Source organism: Hibiscus syriacus, unplaced genomic scaffold, assembly GCF_006381635.1.
Source record: "Hibiscus syriacus cultivar Baekdansim isolate YM2019G1 unplaced genomic scaffold, ASM638163v2 tig00110503_pilon, whole genome shotgun sequence".
Classification (NCBI taxonomy): domain Eukaryota; kingdom Viridiplantae; phylum Streptophyta; class Magnoliopsida; order Malvales; family Malvaceae; genus Hibiscus; species Hibiscus syriacus.
Genome location: NW_024062764.1, coordinates 3619829 through 3642533, shown reverse-complemented (window position 1 = coordinate 3642533; position 22705 = coordinate 3619829). Strand labels below are relative to the sequence as shown.

General features: G+C 35.5%; 3 protein-coding genes across 3 annotated transcripts; 2 read left to right on the top strand and 1 right to left on the bottom strand.

Annotated features, from left to right (window-relative positions):
• Window positions 1-2554: 2554 nt before the first annotated feature.
• On the bottom strand, window positions 2555-3368 carry LOC120129710 (protein SLOW WALKER 1-like). Its single transcript, XM_039147150.1, has one exon. It carries the CDS (start codon window positions 3029-3031, stop codon window positions 2555-2557), a length of 477 nt encoding a protein of 158 aa, XP_039003081.1. The 5' UTR covers window positions 3032-3368.
• Window positions 3369-5062: 1694 nt separating this feature from the next.
• Window positions 5063-5806, top strand: LOC120129543 (histone H2AX-like). Its single transcript, XM_039147008.1, has 2 exons — window positions 5063-5348; window positions 5434-5806. Exons 1-2 carry the CDS (start codon window positions 5148-5150, stop codon window positions 5653-5655), a joined length of 423 nt encoding a protein of 140 aa, XP_039002939.1. The 5' UTR covers window positions 5063-5147; the 3' UTR covers window positions 5656-5806.
• Window positions 5807-17326: 11520 nt separating this feature from the next.
• On the top strand, window positions 17327-21000 carry LOC120129709. Its single transcript, XM_039147149.1, has 5 exons — window positions 17327-17915; window positions 18123-19325; window positions 19371-19591; window positions 20322-20457; window positions 20858-21000. Exons 1-5 carry the CDS (start codon window positions 17327-17329, stop codon window positions 20998-21000), a joined length of 2292 nt encoding a protein of 763 aa, XP_039003080.1.
• The last annotated feature ends 1705 nt before the right edge of the window (window positions 21001-22705 follow it).

Here is a 22705-nt window from a genome sequence, read left to right as displayed (position 1 = left end):
TATGATATAACTTAAATTAACAATAATATAACTTAAACTACCAAACTAATTAACTAATTTTTTGTTTTACCCTAATTTATAATAATAAACTAATTAACTAATAATTTATAACAATAAACTAATTTAAATAATTATTCTTTTATATAACTTAAACTAATTAACTAATTTTTTTATATAATATAAATTCAACAACCAAAATATAACCATCAAGCAAACTAATTAATTACAATTTTGTTTTACCTTAAACTAACTAACTAATTAACTAAAATGTTGTAAACCCTTAAACCATAAACTAACAATCTAATAATTTAAAATAAAAAACTAATTTAAATAATTAAAAAGCTTACCTCGATGTTGTGCTCTCTCTTTCTTCTTCTTTCTCTTTTCCCTTGCTCTCTTCTCCCTTTCTTTCTTTTATGTTTCACTCATTAACCCTCATCTAATATATAATACAACCACCCCCGTTTGCTTCAATTATTCACCTTTGCATGGGCCATTCACGTGAGCTGAAGGACTGCAATAATGCAGCAATAAGTGCTGCAATAATGCAGTTGAATTCACGCTGCATGCGAGCAGAGGTTTGCCGAGAGCAGACCACGTGAACAAAGCTCTTGGCGACCTATCCCATGCCCTGTGCATGGCCCATGCATAGCACCAAAGCAGAGCATCAGCCGGGCAGAGCAGCAGAATCACGAGAACGTTGGTCGCCGGGCGTGTATGGCGTCCTTATAGGACGTCGGGCGTGCATGGCGACCTATAAGGACGCCGGGCGTGCATGGCGACCTATGCTGGTTCGTCTGCATGCTGCCACGTCGTAGGTCGCCCGGATGGCATGGCGACCTACGACCATCACTGTAGAATTTACCTCATTTGAGCAATTAATCTAAACACTGCATTATCTCGTGAAATAAAAACTTTGAGAGCATTATTTCGTTGATTTCGCCGTGAAAAAATTGGAGTTAAAAGACGTCGTGTTAAAGTCTTAGAGAATGAGAATAAACGCTAGCTCAAAAAGCTTAAAGGTAAAATAAAAAAGAGAGAAGAATGAGAGGTTGACATGAATAAAATAATCAAGCAGACCAAAGCCTATAGTCGTGAAATCAAAAAATTAAAGAATGAAAAGTCTGAAGGAGGAGAAAAATAAATGATTAGAATCTAAAAATTGGAAGCTGAAATGAACAATGTGTTGGTTTAGTTCGAAGCAAAAGGCTAATGAATTTAGGAACTTGAGGAAGAAAGGGAGTTGAAAAAGGAAGAGGTCTGCAATAAAAGGAAAGGTTGGAACCGTATCCTTGATAGAAAGCAAGCTGAAGTTCAATCTTGGATGCAAAGGTACTCAACCAAAAATTAACGAGTCGAGGAACTTAGCAGGGAAATGAGAGAGATGAAGCTAAGGCACGAGGAAGAAATGAACCATACTCGAACCATGAACCTTGAGATTGAGGATCAGATCTTGTAATTGGAAGAGTGTAAACACCCATTTCTGTTCAGGTCTTAAAAAATATATATATTACTAGTTATATTATTATTATTATTATTATTAACAAATTACATTTTTTGTGTAGGCCAAAATGGAGCCCAACTACAACTGTTTAGACCCATAACCCAGTACAGACCCAACACCAGCTACCAACCCGACCCAGCTAACCCATCAAGCTGACCCGAACCGGCCCAGTAACCCAGGATCTGAACCGGCCCAGATAGAAGATCTGACCCAACCCCCTAGGTTTTTCGAAACCTAACCCTAGGGGTATGATTTGCTGCCGCCGCTGCCCTACTCTATTTCTATCGCCGCCTGCACACAAGCTAGCCATCATCTCAACATCAATCAAAAAAACAAAGAAAGTAGATTATAACAGTAGATTTAGGATTTTATTTTGAAACCTATGTAACATACGGTTATAAAAATTGAACCATGTAATAAGAGATAGGGTTTTTTCTCTCGATTTTTAGAAGCAATAAAAAGAGTTTTTGGAGGTATATATTTTTCATTTATTTCTTTCGAATAAACGAACGCCAATAAAAAAATTACATATCTATCGATTGTTTACAGTGAAAAGAGAAAGAAAAAGAGATAAGAGTGAGGGTAGAAAAAGAGATGAGAGTGAGGGTTTTTACCTGAGGGGGTGTTGGTTCATCTCCACGGTGGCCGGAGTGAGGGAAGACCGAACGTCGAGCGCGTTGTTTGGCGATTTAGGGTGGTTTTTAGATTTTTTTGGTGTTTCTAGCCCTAAGTACAATCCTAGACTAGTGGATTTAAACTCGGTGAGTGTTTTAAGTCACTATAAAATTTTCGGCCACCGTGTTCGGCGACCGGAGGTGGAGAAGGCGGCCGACCATTTGAGAGAGCTCTCGAAAGCTCTCAATTTTTATTTTCTAATTTTAGGGTGTAAAATGAAAAAAAAAACCCAAAGGTAAATACATATAGGAAAAATTAATGGTATAATTGCATTTTAAATGCCTGTATTATTGCCGTATTTTTACATTTTGATCCTTGTAAGGACCAAAATTGCTATTACACCTATATTTGGTGCATGCTTTAATTGTTCCTACACTAAAAAACCTTCATATAACCATCCAAACCAACACTCAAAATCATATCCTCCGTAGATTCATCCCCACAATTTTCCTTCTTAATTATTCCTACACAAATCGATGTAACAGTTTCATTATGACTTTCCATTGAATGAACCATCCTCCCACCCCCAATCAGATCCCATATCTTCACTGAATTCCCACCAGTAGTTGCAATTAACCCACCAGAAGGCAAATAAATCATATCCTCCACTGGTTTCCCATGATTCACTTCCAAAATCGACCTTGAATTCTTGACTCTAACATTCCAAACCTTAACGGTTTGATCATAAGAATCGGTAACAAACAAATCAGAACTCACGGAACTACAATCGCCGCACCGCATGTAATCCTTATAACCCATCAAGTCCAAAACCACGCTTTCCGTAGCAACATCCCAGAATTTAACGACGACATCGTCACCTCCAGAGAGAAAATAGAGCTTATCGAGAACCATATATATAATGAATCAAACTGAACGGGTATGAGACCATATACGACGAAGCGGGGTCCGGATTTTGACATCGTAGACATAGATGAGACCAGAGAGATCGAAAATAACTAAGATGAGGCCATCGGAACAGAAAGAAAGAGAAGAAACGACGTTGAAGAAGGAGGAGATGGTGGAGGAAGGGGAAACATCGCCTTCGTAGAGGGAGACCGGGGAGAAGAGGGAAACGGAGACGGAGTAAGCGGCGGCGAAAGGGTGGGGCGGGGAAGGGGAAAACGAAAGGGAAAAGATGGAGGAGATGAGGTTGGGGATTTGAGTGGATTTTAAAGAAGACCAATATTTGGATTCTGGGTTTGGGGAAGGGCTTTCGGCTTGGGTTTGATTAAAAAGGTTCTTGAGACCATTGATGTTTGTTCTTATGCTTTGATTTCTGCCATTGTCGCTTCGGGAATATTGGCTGCAAAAATGGATTTTTTTTGTCTTTTAGGGTTTAGGATTCTTTGGTTTTAGGGTTTTGGAACTTCGCTGTATCAAAACGACACGTTGAAAAAAATATAAAATAGGTTAAATTAAACGTTTAGAGCTCAAAATATCACTTTTATTTCGTTTGATCACTTAACTATTTTTTGTTTCAATCATACTTCATAACTACATAAAATTTAAGGTATATTACAAGTTTAGTATTTAAACTATTAGTTATGGTTAATTTTAGTATCTAAACTTTCAAAATTTTCAAAATCATACCTAAAAATTAGATTTTGTTTCATTTCAATACACATGTTCAAAATTTAACATTAAGTTTTGAAAAAAAATTGAAAATGTAGGTACTAAAATGGATCAAAACTTATAATTTAGGTAATAAATGTGTCAAGGTTTTAATAGTGAGGTACTAAAATGAAACAAAACTATATATTAAGCATGTTTTAAAAAAAATTAAAAGTTTAAGTACTAAAACAAATCAAAATCAATAGTTTAGATACTAAATATGTAGTTTATTCTAAAATATATTATTCATCTTCTCAGTTCTATCGTGTAAACTATAATAACATAATATGAAATTATTATATAAAATTGATATTTTTAATAAAATCAATACATTTATAACATTCTCTTTTAAGGATATATAATTACTCAAATTCGAGATCTTTAGAGAGAACACTATTTTCTTTTATTATTGAAATAATTTTATGAGTTAACGATTTTATTACTAAATTTAAAATAAAAAAAATACAAGTGTTTGAGAATTATTTTAGGATTTAGGTTATTTCTTACAATACGTGTGAAGCTCTTCGTAAGGAAATGATGAGTTTTATAAAATATAATAAATAATTGAAATTCATCATGAGGACATGGCACATTCCATACAATTTTCTTTCGATCCATATAAAGAGTTATAATTTTAATATATTTTATGAAACTCATTATTTTTCTCCTGACAAGTTTCACGTGCACTATAACAAATAACTTAAATCTCAAATTCTCATTGTCAAATTTTATTGGCCATTTAATTGAGTAGGTTTTTATTATACCGTGTTTTTTATTTTTTAAATAATTTTTTAATTGTTCATTAAAATTTTGACAAACTTCGTATTTAGTATCTAAAATATTAGTTTAGATTTATTTTAGTATTTAAATTTTCATTTTTCTACAATCATACTCAACGTTTAATTTTTATTTCATTTTAGTATTGACGTTAAAAACTTAATGTGTTTAGTACCCAAATTATCAATTTTTGTCTGTTTTAGTACCTAAACTTTCATTTTTTTTTTCAAAACTTCATGTTAAATTTCGAATTGGGTATTAAAATGAAATAAAAACTAAACTTTAGGTATGATTTTAAAAAATTCAAAGTTTAGGTACTAAAGCAGACTAAAACTATAGTTTAGGTACTAAATGCATAATTTACCCTTACGTTTTTATATCCATGTTGGCTATCCGGTGCATCCTATCTGAACCAATAAAAAATAAAACTCTTCTCATAAGGCAGTTTCCCACACGGTTATATAAACTTCTTTCCCAACCCCAATTTTTCTCAATCTCATTGATCATCAATCTGCTTGCAAAAACCTAAAAAATCCCCAATCTCCATTAATAACAATCTAGAGTTTCAAAAACAAACAAGATGACTTCACCAACAGGATCAACCAAGGGTGGCAGAGGCAAGCCCAAGTCCTCCAAAGCCGTCTCCCGGTCTCAGAAAGCCGGCCTCCAGTTCCCTGTAGGTCGTATCGCCCGCTTCCTCAAAGCCGGAAAATACGCCGATCGTGTCGGTGCCGGTGCTCCCGTCTATCTCTCTGCGGTCCTTGAATACCTCGCCGCCGAGGTTCGTCACGTTTTTTGTTTTCCTTTTCGTAATTCATGTTGACAATGTCGGACCGTTAGTGTAAATTTTTTAAGCGATTTTGCAGGTTCTTGAACTCGCCGGCAATGCGGCTAGGGATAACAAGAAGAATCGGATCGTTCCGAGGCATATACAATTGGCTGTTAGGAACGATGAAGAGTTGAGTAAACTTTTGGGGACTGTTACGATTGCTAACGGCGGTGTTTTGCCCAATATTCATCAGAATCTGTTGCCGAAGAAGACGGGTAAAGGGAAGGGGGATATTGGATCGGCTTCACAAGAATTTTAAACCGATTCTTTCTTTTTCCTTATTTTGGAGTGTGAATGTTTCTCCTGCTGTTCTGGAACATTATTCGTAAATTATTATAATATCATAGTTTTCAACTAGTCCTGTATAGCTTATCTTTTGGGCTAGTTTTGATTTTGGTTGAGTAGGTTGTGCAAAATTGAAATTCATATATATATATATATATATAAGTACTTTGCATTTGCTGAAATTTTCTTGCAATTCAACCTGCCAAACAAGATTTAGCATTTCCAGTAGCTGAAATCTCAATGTGTGTATATATATATATATATATATATATTAAACACGATTGAATTAACTTCTTCAACTCTGCCAAAATATGCAATTTCCCCTTACTTATCTCAAACATATCCTTTGTTGTTGGCTAAGTATTGGGTATGTATGTTCATTTTCTATTTTGCTAGTGTACATCCGAGTGAGCTGAGACTCAAGGGAAGAGTGATGAATACTCTGGAAAATGGGTTTGAAAGAGAGAGATCTTTGATGATTCTGTTCTCATTATACGGCCAAGGTCAGCTTGCTTTATTTCTTGACTTATCAGATGTTTAATTTATCCGTTGATGGATTCTGATGATCAGTCTCAGTTTTGAAAATCTCTCTCTTGTAATTGTTGTTTGAGTTGCAGTCCAGACATGTGTAGGGCTTTAGTCTTATTTGAAGAAAAGGAAGAATAGAGAAAATCAGTTTCATAGGCTAGTTAACTTTGTTTCAATTAAATTTCTGTTGTTTGAATATGATTGCACTGCTTTTTGTTTAGCCTCATTGCAAGGAAAGAAAACAAAGGAAGATTGAATTTGTAATGTTTCATAATCTAGTTTTACACATTTCAATCCATGGTTTTGTATCTATAACCAGTTGTAATATATAGTTCACATTTACACTGTAGAATTTAGTTGATTTTGGGGGGAAATTGTGACCTTTTTTATGCTTTGCATCACTTAGATATAAATACACGTTTGATATATTGGTCTGAACACTAACAATGCTGTGAAATTTAGGATATTCTATGTGGACTATGATGATTCTAATGATGTGGATATATATATATATATATATAATATTTTAAGGACTAGTTTCCTAATTGTTTATATATGTTAATTTTTAAACTTTTGCTGAATGTGTCAATTTTTGCATTAAATGTTTATGATGATAACAAGTTTTGAGACAGCTTGTTGGGTCATCTAGGCAAATGAGTTTATTATTTTTAATAGTATGGGGTAATTATAAGGTGTATATGTTTAGAGTCTTTCACACACAGGTGTATAGATGAAGTTGTTCGAACTTGAGTTCTCTAGGGAAAGGAATATTCTCTTTTACCACTGAAACCATTCAATGGGTTATACGTAAACGAGTTGGATTATAAATTATGAGGTTGATAGAATGTTATTTTCGTACGTTATGATTGCCTGTATCATTGCACTAGAAATGTGTCTGCATTGTTCGTCGTTTGAAGATTATTGCCGTGTAACTAGTGCATTAGAATGTTATGATAACCTTGTGTGAGTAATTTCATTATCTCTTGTATCAAGGGGAATTCTCTTGCTAATTCCTAATTGTCCTTCATTGTAAGTCACCCTTTTAGACCGTCTTAAATGTATGTAATTTGTTTCTTCGGAACAGTTCTTTCTTGTATTTGGGATTATCAACGTTTTACTTAAGGCCTATAAATGAACCGTTCGGCAGAAGTTTGTTTATTTATTAAATGAATAAATATGAACAAAATTTTGTGTTTGTTTGATTATATCAACGAATATGAACAAATGACTCGTTCGTTTATTTATGTTCGGTAATCCGTTTGTTTATGTTGTTTATGTTTGTTCGTTAAAATTTAGTCTAATCTCCAGTTTGACATATTAAAACCTAATAAATTCTAACCTTAAATACACTAATATTTTAAAACTAATTAAATTTGGATCCAAATAAAATACTCAAATCAATTAAAGAAAATACAAATCTTGAAATAATTTTTTTAAATATAAATCTAATTAATTTTAGGTTTGTTTATTTGTGTTCGTTTATCATTTTAACGAACGAACATGAATGAACACAAATAAGAAATTTATATGTTTAATTGTTCATTAATTTGATTAAAATTAAATGACTGAATATAAACATAATCTCACTCGCATTTCTTCGATGTGTTTACTGATCTAATTTTACTCTTACTGAATCTTCAACTCATAATAATTAACAATAGTTTCAAATTACCTGTCCGAATCTGATTTAAATGGTTAAGAGATCATGCATGTAACCACTAAGTATTAAGAATATGTGAAAATTTCATTGAAACTAATATTTAGATTTTTTTGATAAGTAAAATCTCGGGTAAATTATACCATTGACTACTTAACTATGTAGTCCTTTTATTTTTACCATCGATTTTCACTTTTTGTCAATCAGACCACTTAACTATTTAATTATATTCAATCAGACCACTTTATAGAAATGTCGACGTGACAGTTAAAGAAATTGGCATAATTCAACATTTAGTCCTTAATATTTATATATTCTATCAATTTGGTCTTGATTTAAATTTAATTTAATAAATTAATCATTCATTCAAGATCACGCCTTTATTGAAAAATTTTATTTATGAATTTTGATTTATTTAATTAAATGATGTTTTTATCCAATTAGTTGGCGACATATGTCACCACCGGATTGAAGTGAAAATAAAGGATTTAATTTTGCGCTACAGTCAAAATTAGGTCTCAAAGTATAAGAGGAGTCGAGATGTCAGTTCGGATTTGTGGAGGGAGAACATCTGGGAGGCGTGGAGAAGAGGAAAGGTCTGCTCGGAGTTTTGGAGGTTTCACCGTCTTTGTCAACAATGTGAGTAAAAGGATCCATACGTCAACCTTAAAAGACGCTTTTCAGACGTATGGTGTTGTGGTCGATGTTTTCATTGCGTATACAAATAGATAGTTCTACTTTCGCTATTGTAAGGTTCAAAAGAGTCTGAAACGAAGACATCAGTTCGATGGGCTGATGAGAGGATAATAGATGGCTTTAGGATTAGAGTATTTCATGAAAGAAAGACTGAATCAAGAAACACTAAGGCTGGGGCCGCAAGTTCAATAAAAAAGGTTTGGTGGCCATCCTTGAAAGATACCAGATCGTTTATGGATGCCCTAGTAGGAAATCAAAGAGAAGAAAGCAAGCCACAAAACACCAAAAAAATTCAACAGTATCAAAAGCTAAATGGGCCTGAGAATGTAGTATACATCAACATAGTTGAGGATAGAAGTAGTAGCACAGACAAAAAGGAAAGATGGAACAAGCAGAACATAGATATTCCAAAAAAGGAGGTATCGTGGAGAAAAAACTGTATGGTGGGCGAAATTAAGAATATGTATAATGAAGAAATAATATAATCAGCTTTTCGAGCTGATGACTTTGATTTTAAGGTAAGTCCCTGGTATGGATTCATGGTCGTTATCCAGTTCAAGAATGAGAAGGTTCGATAGGCATGCTGGTGGAAAAGAAAAGAATTGGTTCAACAGTGGTTTGAAGAACTTGAGCAGATGGAGGGTTCTGATTGAATTAATAAAATCAAAGTATGGGTAATCATGAAGGATGTGCCACTCAAAATATGGATAGACAAATTTTTTATGGATATAGGTAGTATGTGGGGTAAATTTCTTAAGATCGATGAAGAAACAAGGTATCGTGACAGGTTCGACGCAACAAGATTTTGTTGGAGGTCCAGTTCGAATCCTCTATTCCTGAGAGAACTACCATTATAATTAATGGTAGGGTTTATTCAATAAAAGTTCAAACTGAAGCTTACGAAGATGATCGAATTTTCATCGACGGTACCTTGGCGGGAGGAAGAGCTTGGTTAACAGAAGAGGGTGAGCCGGTTGATCTGCCAGTGGGTGAAGGTGAGTTTAATGAAGATGTTATTCCCAAGACCTCATTAAATGATTTGTTTCGGTAGGTCCGGAGTATCATTCGATTGGTAAGGTTGAAGGATCTTTGTATGCCGTTTCATTGCAATTCACGAGGTGAGTTACAAGGCTGAAGATGATGGGCTCCACGAAGTCCCGATATTCTCTAATGCTGGGCCAGAATGCAAGTCTGCTGACGTTAGTTTTGGGTTGATGGAAATAAATAGAGAACCGAATCAATTTTGGATGGATCAGCCTATTTCTAATCATTCAAGACTACAGGAGGCTCCTATTGAAGAGGTATCATCTATTAATGTGGTGGAAGCGCAGTGCGTAGAAGAACCACGTGTTGATAAAACAACAATTAATAAAAGAGTTTGTCAAGTCATTTTTAGTTCTTCTGCGGTTAAAAAACTAAACCTAAAAAATCTGCTATGAATGGGATGAAGCGGAAAAGTGATCGAAAACCCAAGAAAAGTAGCCGACTCAAGGGGAGAAAGATGAATGTTGAAGGTTCGAGTGTACTGTAGTCTATTAGTGAAACTGGTTATCAAGTTGGAATCGACGGTTTGGAGATCTCTGGATGCCACACCGTTCTTTTTAGCGAAGCAGAGGCGATCCTAGCAATCGGTGAGGCTTTGGGAGTGGAATTCTCGGCATCGATGAGGGAGGTGATAGAGAGACTGGAGGAGATCGAGGCTGTGGGTAAGTTTTGAATTAGAAAGGTTAGCATCTTTATTTACTTCTATGTGTTTCTTATTCTATGAATATGGGTTTTTATTTGTAATGATATGGAATGTAAGATGATTGGCGAAAAAGGAGAAATTGAGAGCTATATGTCGGGTTATTGAATCAATCAAAGTTGATACTGTCTTGTTACAGGAAACAATTTTTTTTGAGATTCCTGTATGTGTAGAAAGAAGGATAAAAGGTAAGAGATTTGGGGAATTGGTGTTTGCGCCTGCTGAAGGTGCTTCGGGAGGACTTATATCGGTTTGGGATCATAATGTTTTCTATGTGAGAATAAATATCATCCAAAGGAGAATTGTTGCTTTAAAAGGAAGTTTAAGGCAATGTAACATGGAAATAGGTCTAATTAATGTGTATGGCCGAATGTTCATGATGAAAGACTGGTTTTCTTTGATCATCTTAATGAGTTAATAGAATATTTGAATATTCCGGTTATAGTTGGTGTAGACTTGAACACTTTCAGAGTGGAAACGGAAAGAACGAGGGCGTATGGTAACCAGGCTGTAATGAGACTTTTCAAATACTTTATATCAAGATGGGGTTTAGTTGATGTTCCAATTTTTGGAAGTAGTTTTATGTGGTTCAGGGGTGGAGAGAATATGACAGCGAGCAGGCTAGATAGAATTTTAATTTCAACGGATATTATATGTAAGTTCCCTCATATGATGCAATTCATCATTCCTAGGAGTATATCAAACCATAAGGCGATTATTCTTAAAGATGAAATTATAAAAAAGTGTTGTCGACCTTTCAAGTGGGTTAGTCACTGGGCAAACAACCCGAATTACTTTGAACTAGTCAAAAAGTTATATGACGTTAACCAGGGTAATGGCGTCGATCATATTTTGAGGGTGGTAAAGATCGCGACCAAGGAGCGGGCAAAGGCAATTCGCGATAAGGATTGTGATTCCATTCAAGAGATTGAAAAGAAGATTGATGACTTGGAAAATAATTGTTTAACTAATGGATAAAATAATGCAATTCAATCTGCAAAGGTCGCTTTGAAGAAAAAATTGTGGGCGGTTCTGAGACGGGAAGAACGTGAGTGGCTGCAAAAATCTAGATTATGTTGGTTCAAAGATGGTGATAAAAGCACTAAGCTTTTCCATTTAACAGCAGCTTCGAGAGGTAGAATGAATCATATTTCAAAACTTAAGGTCGACAACTCGGTGCTAAAAAACCATAAAGGTATCCAACAAGCCTTTGTTAATTATTTTCGAAATGGTTATAATGATGTGAAGATGTTATCTGTTAAGAAGTTTGATATTCCCTTCAAGAGCTTAAGTGCTACATCAAGAAGACTCATTGAAGATCTGTTTACCGAAAGCGAGGTTTGGTTCTCCATTAAGTCATCCGATGGATCGAGAGCGCTTGGACCGGATGGGTTCAATTTTGATTTTTTTAAGAAATTTTGGAAATTCATTAAAGGAGACATTATGAAATTCATGGAGGATTTTTATTGGGGTAGGGTTGATGAAACTTCCTTCAACAAATTATTTATCTCGCTTATCCCAAAGAAGGTTGGTTTTTCTTTTTCGGAGGATTTTAGACCAATTTCTCTGATGGGAAGCTTGTACAAAACTGTGACCCGCGTTTTGTCCAAAAAGGATGGCCAGTTGTATTAACGAAGTCCTTGGAGAAAATCAGTTCGCTTTCATTACTGGAAAGCAGATTGTTGATTGTGTTTTAATTGCGAATGAAGTAATAAATGACATGATTAAGAATAAAAAGGAAACAATCATGTTCAAGGAGGACTTTAGTAAAGCGTATGACACCGTATATTGGCATTTTTTTAATATGATTTTAAAGAAAATGGGTTTTGGTAGAAGATGGAAGAAATGGGTTAGAATTTACATTTCATCCCCGTCAATTGCAGTGTTAGTAATTGGATGTCCATCTAATAGTTTTTTCATCAATAGGGGTTTAAGGCAAAGCTGTCCACTCTTGCCGTTTCTATTCAATAACATGGGCGAGGCTTTTAGCAGGTTGTTGAAGAAAGCAATAGAAGTTGGTTCTTTCAATATTGTTGGCGTAGGGGTTGGACGATTATTGTTGTATCATATTCAATTTGTAGACGATCTGCTTATTTTTTCAAAAGCAAATCATTTGATGATTAAAAATTTGAAACGAATTATTAAAATCTTCGAAATGGTTGTTGGGTTGAAGTTAAACGCAAAGGAAACCAAGCTTTTTGGTGTTAATGTGAAAGAAAATAGAACTAAAAGATAGGCTGATGCCATCCAATGTGGCTAGGCAATGCTCCCTACAACATACTTGGGTATTCTGTTGGCTCATAAACGAAATTCCAAGGCTTTATGGCAACCAATTTTAGATAAAGTAAGATCTCGCTTAGATATATGGAAAGGAAAACTTCTATCATTTGGGGGTAGAATTTCTTTGATTAAATCGATATTGGTTAATTTACCAGTTTACTTTATCTCTTTATTTCTGATTCCTTCTTCGGTAACCGATAAGATAAATAAGTGTATAGCGAGCTTTGTCTGGAGCACAAAGACTGACAGAGTCATTCATTGGATTAAGTGGGATACTATTTGCAAGCCAAAGTCGCATAGGGGTTTGGGTATATTTGATGTGAAAACCAGGAATCGAGCTATGTTAAATAAATTGATTTGGCGTTATAGTGAGGAAGATGACAGTTTATGGAAAAAGATTGTGGTTGCTAAATATAATTACGATCAGGGTGTTTTGAGCAGAATTTGCCTGCACCCATATTGATGAAAGCAAATAAAATCATGAGAGAGAGAGTCAGAGAGAGAGTGGGTGAGAGAGAGAGAGAGTGGGTGAGAGAGAGAGGGTCATTACTGGTCAGTCCTCCGGTGAGGATTGGACGGTTTTTGTGGACAATCTGAGTAAAAGGGTAACATGGAGAACAGTAAAGGAAATATTTCAACAGCAGGGAAGTGTTTTTCGTGTCTTTATTCCGAGCAGTTCTAACAAGCCGAATTATAGAAATCATACTTTTGCTTTCGTTCAGTTTGCAAAGGAGGAATGGTTGAAGAAGGCAATAGCAAATGTCAATGGTATATGGTTATATGGTAAGAAAATCTCAGTAGGAGTAGCTAAGTATCAGAAACAGAAACTTAGGCAAGTTGTTAGGAGTAATGTCAGAAGGGATGAAGACATTTTGATTAAGGGAGGGTATCGGAGTAGAAGAGTTGGACCTGAGTATTTCGGTCAGTTGAGAGACGAGAGATCGTATAAGGATGCGATAGTATCTTTTGATGGGAAGAATGAAGGTCTGGCGTGTAAAGAGATTCGGGAGGGTCCTCCAGGCAAGATCGCAAGGTTGAAGAATCTGTGGGAGATGCATATTCCAACAGATGAATATGACTGGGTGAAAAGATCATTAATTGGGATTATCAAATCCCATTTAGATTTGGAAATAGTAGTGAAGGGGCTGGCTAGCGATGGGATCAATGTCAAGGGAGCTAAATGGGGTTATGCATGGAATTCGTGTATTTTAACTTTTGGTTCAATGGAAGAGTTCAAGGAGGTGTGGTCGAGCAGACGAGAGGAAGTGGCCTTCTGGTTTGATTGGCTAGATCCACTTATGAGTGGTGAAGGTGTCCCAATGGCATTTTGTTCGGTGGAACTGCTTGGAATGCCCTTGCTATGCTGGAACGCTTCTTTTATGGAAAATATGGTATCAAGATGGGGGAAGCTGGTGTGTATTCACGAGTCGACAGCCAGAAGAGAAGATTTGGCGGTGGCTCGGGTTTTGCTGAGGGTGGCCAGTCCTTTTGACATCTAGGAAACTGTTACATTGGGTTCATATGGGAGATCTTTTAAGGTAAAAATTAATGTGGGTTCGGTCTATACAAAACTGGAAAGCTCATCAGTAATAAACTTTACGGTGGCCGGAGACGGTGAATCCAGAGATGAAGCTTCATTAGAGGAGAAAGAAGAAAGGTTTTCTGATGGGGTAGGTAGTAAAAAATTGTGTGCTGAGGACTCTAGGGACACAGTAGACAGGTGGTTGGTAGGGGAAAACTGCACAACAATGGCAGGCGGTAGTGGAAGTCAGCATTTAATGTTGCAGGATGGAGAAGGTCAAACTAGGGGTTTAAAGATGTCAGATTTTTCAGAAGAAGATTTGAATTTTAAAGGGGATTATCGGGGCCTTGGTTTAAGGAATGCTACTTTAAATGATAGTGACAAAGCCTAGTTAGAGGACTTGAGTGAGCCCAACTCAAACAACTCTAGATTTTCTCCTTCTGGGCCAGTTATAAATTTAACTAATTTGGGTTATGGTAACCATAAGGAGTCCCGGGTGGAAGTTTTAGGAGAACAGCATCAATCTGGTTCGATTGAATAATTTATGCAAAATGAGGTTTCTGTTACGCCAGAATTAATTTCACTTCCCATTCATGGTAAGGCTAAGGACAGTAGGACTTCAAAAAGCTCAAAAGAGGAAGGGTTAGAGGAAGTAATAGCTCAGGACAAGGAAATTAGTAGTGCAGAAGGTTCAGAGGTGGCAAAGGAAGCAAGGACAATTCATATGGGTAGTAACCAGGGGATTAGAATTACCAAAAAGTCTTCTGCATATGGTTTAAGGAGTTGGTGTCCTCTAGGTCATTTGTCTAATAGTCTGCATATAAGAAATACATCGATTAGAAGGTGGAATTCTGGCTCGTTTTCTAGAGTGTATCGAAGATCTAGAGAAAGAAAGGTATGGTTTAATCCGAGTAGAGAAGAATGAGCAATATAATCATTGGAACCTACTGATCATAACATAACTATTTTCGATTCTATGATGTGTAATCATTCCCTTCCTGCTATTTTGGAGGGAAGTTTCATGGGGGTTGAGGAGGAAGGAGGTTCTAGTCACATTTCTGCAGGTGATCATTTACAGTCTTCTAGGAGTGCAAAAGGTGCTGTAACTGTTTGTCAATCTGGTTCAGTGGCTAGGAATGAGAATATAAGAAAGAGAAGGATTTTGATAAGGGAAGCTATGGATGTGGTCAGTCGACTTACTGTATCTTCTATAAATTTCTCGGTATTTTTAGAGGAGGCTTTGGCTGCATGGGAAGTTAGTAAAATTTTGGGGATTTCATTCAAAGAGGGTAAAAAAGCATTCCTGGAGAAAATTATAAATTATAAGGAGGGTTTGGATGTTAGTAAGGGAGGGTTGAATATGGGAGAGTAGATTTTTGGTTGATTTTCTACATCGAGGCTTTGGTTTTAGATCTATATTTATGATAAAGACTAAGATTATTTCATGGAATGTCAGGGGTATTGGTAAAAAGGAAAAATCGAGAGCTATTGCTAATATGGTTAAGAGACTCAAACCGTGTTTACTTCTCATTCAAGAAATAAAGTTAGAATTTTGTTCCCAGTCTCTAAGGAGAAGGATAAGGGGAAATACTCGAAATGGAGGATCTTTCGCCCCAGCAGTGGGATCCGGAGATGGTCTTATGGTTTTGTGGAATGATAAGGAATTTGAAGTTTCCACTAGCCATTTAAGTGGTAGATTCATTGCAGTTTATGGGAAATTTAAGAACTCTAGAGAAGAGTGTGTGATTATTAATGTGTATGGTCCGTCCATTGATTCTGATAAGGCTGAATTCTTCAGGGAGTTGCTGGATTTTGTTGTTGCTCAAACCGTGTCAGTTTGCATTGGGGGTGATCTTAATGTGTACCTTGACCCGACAGAGAAATTGGGAAAGTCCCAAAACTGGCTCTTCATTGATATTCTTAGGAATTTCTTGAACCAATCTAACTTAATTGATCTTCCTTTGGCTGGGGGAAGGTTTACATGGTGTAACAATAGAGAAGCTTCTACTTGGGTCAGACTAGATAGGTTCCTAATTTCTGGGAGTTTTCTGGTTTGTTTTCCGAATATCGTCCAAAGCTTATTACCTAGATCGCTTTCTGACCATAATCCTATTTCTTTGGAGGAAAAATCTGTGGATTGGGGTCCTAAACCGTTCAGATTTTTTAATTACCTGTTAGAAGAGGAAGGTTTTGAGGGTTTGGTCAAATCATCCTTGGACAATTGGAGGGTGAGAAGGAAGAGAAGGGGTATTTTCAGCTTTTTACAAGGAGCTAAAAATTCAATTAGAATCTGGTATGGAAGAAAATTCCATAGGATTTCTGGGTCTATTACTAATTTGGAATTGAAGATTAATGATCTTGAAGCTAAAGCACAAGGTGGTGTTATCTCCCAACAAGAGTCGGATCAGTTGATGTAGTCCAGAACAGTTCTTTGGAGGCTGTATCGGACTGAAGAAAGTTTTTGGTTTCAGATATCAAGGGCAAAATGGATTAAAGATGGGGACAGAAATACAAAATTTTTCCATCTGTCTGCGCTCAATAGAAGTAAAAGGAATGAAATCACAAGTTTGAAGATTAATGGCTCAATTATTTCAAACCCGCAATCGATCAAGTCTCATATTGTGGATTTTTTAAGAAAGCTTATAATTCTAAGTTCACTATGGAAGTTGATGATTTATCACTGGATTTTGTAAAGCTGGCAGGGGTTCAATCCTCAAAGTTAGAGGAGCAGTTCTTAGAACAGGAAATATGGCAAGCGGTAGCTACCTCGGACAGTTCTAAATTCACCAGGACCGGATGGCTTCACCATGGGAATTTTCAAGAAGTTTTGGCCTAACCTGAAGGAACATGTTGTGAAATTTTTTCTGGATTTCTTCTTAGGCAAGAAATGGGACCATGGGATCAATCATGCGTTTATTACGCTTATTCCGAAGGAGATACAGTCGATTAATGTAGAGGACTTTAAACCTATTAGTCTAGTAGGCAGCCTCTATAAGATTATCTCTAAAGTTCTATCTAAGAGGTTGAGTTGCTGTGTTGGAGATATTATTAGTCAGTCACAGTTTGCTTTTATCCCGGGGAGACAGTTGTTGGACTGCGCCTTCATAGCGAATGAAGGTATTGACTATTAGAGAAAGAAAGGGCTGCAAGGGGTTGTTTTTAAAGTTGATTTTCATAGAGCATATGACTATGTGGAATGGCCAATATTATTTAGAGCAATGTCAGAGATGGGTTTTGGAAGTAGATGGTGCTCGTGGATTTCTGAGTGCCTTTCGACAGCCTCTATATCGATTCTTGTTAATGGGTCTCCTTCGAAAGAGTTCCCTATGGACAAGGGGCTAAGACAAGGTTGCAGTCTTTCCGTACTCCTATTTAACATTGTTGGAGAGTTGCTACATTTAATGCTATCTAAAGCAGTTGATAAGGGTTTATTTCAAGGCTTTGTTATTGGGAAACCTGAAAATTCTATTAGACTGTCTCATCTTCAGTTTGCGGATGATTTAATCATATTTTGCCAATCCTCTCTTCCTCAGATCAAGAATGTTAAAAGAGTGTTGAGAATTTTTAGTATGATGGCGGGTCTACATCTTAATTTAGCGAAGAGCAAGCTACTGGGAATTAATATGGAAGAGGAAGTTTTAACAGATTGGGCATCACAAATTGGCTGTTCAGTAGGTTCTTCTCCAACAGAATATTTGGTACTTCCATTGGGAGCTAAGAAAAATTCGGTGACTTTATGGGATCCAGTTTTTCGAAATCTCAGTGCCAAGCTTGCTGGGTGGAAAGCTATATGTTTGTCATTGGCTGGTAGGACAGTCCTATTGAAATCGATGCTAACTTCTTTACCAATTTTTTTCTTATCATTGTTCAAAATGCCTAACAAAATCGGTAAGAAGTTAAATTCGTTAATGGCCAATTTCTTATGGGGTGATAAAGAGGGAAAGAGGAGAATTCATTGGGTAAACTAGAGCACGGTTTGTAAGCCTCTTAATTGTGGTGGTCTTGGTGTTATAGATTTGAATCTCACCAATTGGGCACTTCTGGGCAAGTGGGTGTGGAAATTTGCCAATGATAAAAGTTCCCTATGGAAATGTATGTTGAGCAGCAAACACAAGGTTAGTTGTAAGTCAATGTCTACTAGGGGGGTTTCTCATCCACAATCTTCTTGGATTTTGAGAGGTATTGCTAACAATTACTTGAAGAATGATTCGGAAGGAATTAGTCTGAGATCAAATTCGAAACTGATAGTGGGAAATGGAGAATCCATCTTTTTTTGGAATAATATTTGGGCCGATGAGAGTCCTCTCAAATTTCTTTTTCCTAGAATTTTTGTGCTCTCTCCTATTAAAGAGGGGAAGATTGCAGAGTTTGGTAGTTTTGAACCGAGCGGTTGGGTGTGGAATGTTCAAACTAGAAGGAGCTTAAGTGATTGGGAGCTGGCTCAATGGATGAATCTGATGTCTAAACTAAAGGACATTCAACTTTTAGAGTTGGTGGATGATTTTCTGTCATGGACTGCAAGTGGAGATGGTCTATTTTCAATAAAATCATGCAGAAGTTCTCTTAGCCCTGTGTTGGGGAGTAATAATTTGTGGTTAAAAGGGGTTTGGCTGGGATTTGCTCCACCTAGGGTAGAAGCTTTCCTCTGGCAGCTTGCTCATCAGAAAGTAGCAGTCAAAGCTGAGTTGGTTAAGAGAGGTCTACCACTCGGAGATGACATTCTTTGTCCTTTATGTAAGGAAAATGAGGAATCAATGCAACATTTATTTATTTCTTGCGTTGTTGTTTGGGAATTATGTAATAAATTAGCTAGTTTTTGGGATGTATCGCTGGTTTTACCACAAGACCCTCCTTCTATTCTTATTTCTTGGGGTGAGTTGAGGGTGAACTCGACTATTTGGAAATTTATTCCGGGAGTCATCTTTTGGTCTATTTGGAAAGTTAGGAATACTGTGGTTTTTAAAGGTTCTCCTCTTGACAGATTATCTTTGTTTTTCATTGTTAGATTCATGCTTTCTAAATGGTTCCTAGCCAAATTCCCTAAGATTTCCATTCATGAGGATGTGCTGATTGGTAATCCATCTCTGACAGATGGAGTTACACCTTCTAAAGACAAAGTTTGTGATGTTTTTAGATGGATTCCCCCTCCGGTCGATTTCCTTAAATTGAATGCCGATGGAGCTGTCAGATTAGATGGTTTGTGTGGAGGAATTGGAGGTATTTTAAGAGATTGGAATGGTTGTACCCTTTTGACTTTTTCAGAAAATGTTGGCGTGGGAACTCCTCCACTTGCTGAATTAAAGGCTATTAAAAGAGGCATTGGAATATTTTTGTCATCTAGTTGGGAATCTATTGGTAGGTTGATCTTTGAAAGTGATTTCTCTTCTGCAGTGGAGTGGATTCAGTCCCCGATTTTGGCTCCTGTCTTCTTCTCTCCTCTAGTTTATCAGATTTCGAATCTTATCATTGTCAAGGTTCATTCGGTGAGGTTGATTCCAAGGTCGTGCAATGGGGAGGCGGACAGTCTAGCTAAGAAAGGGATAGTTTGATTGTAAGGTTTATAATGTGGTTTTTATGTTTTCAGTGAGTAGTTTGTTTCTGCCAGGAGAAGTGGCTTTGTTTTATGGATAGTTTTGTAGTGTAATTGTTAAATCTTATGTAAATGTTCTCCTTTAATAAAAGTTCTAAGGCACTCTTTTCCTCCTTTCGCTGATTAAGGAGCTTTATTTCAAGCTCCTTTAATCAAGAGGGGGTTTTTAACGAGGCCTGCCATTCTTATAAAAAAAGGATTCGATTCTTCCAAAAGCAGTTGCTCGAAACTCTTCTTGGATGTGGCGAAACATTATTGCTTTGGCGGCGTCAAAGGGGGTTGATTTTGTTTCAGAGTTAAGATGCGTGATGGGAAATGATAATAAAATAGATTTCTGGTTGGATCATTGGACTGAAATGGTCTCTTTGAAAGCTTCATTTCCTAGAATTTTTAGGATTGCTATTCGAAAATCTGGTAAGATCAGCAATTTTGGGTATTGGAACTGTGATGTTTGGGAATGTAAGATTGAGTTAAGGAGAGCTCTTTGCGACTGAGAGGTGGCTTTATGGATCGAGTTTTTTCAAGTATTAAATAGAGTTGTTAGTAATGTCCTGGACTTGGATAGAATTAAATGGCTTGGCACTTTGGATGGGGTTTATAAGACAAAAATCTATTTTTTAAAGGAAGCTTGTGCTAGTTCAGTGGAAGATCCTCTATGGAAATTGGTATGGTTTAAATATGCTCCTCTTAAAGTTATGACCTTTGTGTGGAAGGTTGTCCATCAGAGATTGCCAGTCATTCTAGAGCTAGAGAAGCGTGGTATTTCATGTCCGGATAATTCCCATTGTATACTGTGCAAAAGAGAAAGTGAATTGATCAATCACGTTTTGTGCCCTTGAGGCGTTGTATGGCAGCGTTTGTGTAATCTGTGAAAGATCAGAATTGATTTTTCGATGAGCGTTAAAGCATTACTTGAGGTATGGTGCAATTAAAAGGTAAGAAGGGAAATTTCGATCCTTATGGAATTTGGGATTCTTTGGTCTTATTTGGAATATTTGTATTTGTAGAAATAATGCCAAATTTAATGGTCAGTTATTGTCGGTGGAATTTTTTTATCTAAACTTGTTTAATATTGGGGCTTGTGTTAATAGTTTATGGTCGATATGTGGGTTTTAGTTGTGTTTCTGGTGCTGCTTTGGTGGTTGGTTTATTGGCTTAGGCTTTCCATTGATGACAGATGACCGGTCAATGTTTGTTGCAGATGTATATTTTATAGGTTATGTTTCTATCGTTGTTAAATGTGGTCTATTAGTTTGGAAATTTGATGATGCTTATAGGCGGAGAGTTGGTGGCATGGGGTGAGGCATTTGTGTTCCTTGCTCGTTGTAGCAGCCCATATATGTTGTTTCAAAATGTAGTTTCGATTCTTTCCCATTCCATGGTGTACTCTTTTTTCTCCATTTAGGTTTAGGGAGGTTTTTTAATGAGGTCCTTCGGGTTAGAGTACTTTGTATCCATTCTTAATATATACAAAGTGCCCTATTTCAAAAAAAAAATTGCGCTACAAGAGAATCGAACCAACACCAAGACAGGAAGAGAGCAATCAAGCTCCTAACCACTAGGCTATAAATTCCCAATCGTTTTAGAATATGCAACAAATAGTTTTTTTTGCTTTAAAAACTTGTTAATGATTTTTAAAAATAATTATAGAAATAAATATTAGATTTGTTTAATTATTTATTTGATATTTTATTTTATAATTTGTGTAGGTTCTAATTCTATTTCTTTTATTTCTACTTTGTTTTATCATTAACAAGCTTTTAAATCAGAAATATTATTTGTTGCATATTCTAAATCATTGAGAACCTTTGGCCCAGTGGTTAAGGCGCCTGGTTGCTCTCTCCCTGCCCTGGAGTTGATTCAATTCTCCTGAAGCGCAAAATTAATTCCTTTATTTTCACTTCAATTTGGTCGTGATACGTTACCTGATTGGATATAAAAATTATTTAATTAAATAAATCAAAATTTATAAATAAAATTTTTTAATCATGTATTGATGCGTGTCACATTGTGATTGAATGATTAATGTATTAAATTAAATTTAAACTAGGATCAAATTGATAAAATATATAAATATTAAGGACTAAATGTTGAATTACCCAATTTCTTTAATTGTCACATTAGCATTTCGGTCAATTGTTAACGACAAGTGGTCTGATTTAACATAATTAAATAGCTAAGTAGTATGATTGACAAAATTGAAAGATCGGTAATAAAAGTAAAAGAGTTGCATGGTTGAGTGGTCAATGGTATAGTTTACCCTAAAATCTCACATATAATTTTACGCAGACATTGTTGATAAGCATAAAAAAAATCCGTTGAAAACATAAATTTCAAAGTTTAATAATTTTAGTATGTCTGATAATGAGTTTTGAAATCAATCTATTTGAATTTCAAAAATTAAAATTGGTGAACGAAATAAATAAATAATGACGTGTTTCTAATGTAAAAAAATTTCAATAATGATTTATATATATATATATATATTAAAAAAATAACTATTATCTAAGAAAAAATATATTTCAGCATTGAATCATAAAACTATTAATATATATTTTGAATTTATTTGGAATATTAAAAATAAATATACAAACTTTTGTCAACATTTATAGCTAAACAATATAGATAAATTTAACAATTAATTTCAAGGTAATATCAATTAGTTCTTAAATTTAAATTCAATAATTATAATTTTAGCATTAAAATTTTAATAATTGTATTTTTTATTTAATTTTGAGGTGATGATTCAATATAATTTAAATTTATTTATAATGAAATTTTAATAAAGTTCTAATTTAACTTAATAATTAAGTGTAGGATCTCTTATAATAGGAGTCTTGGATCTCTTAATAATTAACTTTTTTTTTTTGAAAATGACAAAATTTAGTGTTTTTAATAAATAATTTACTTTAATAGTGAGTAAAATAAAAACGGGTAAACTACAAGAATGGTCACTTACATTTTGTTTTTATAAACTTATGGTTATCAAATTCAAAAAAGATAAGTT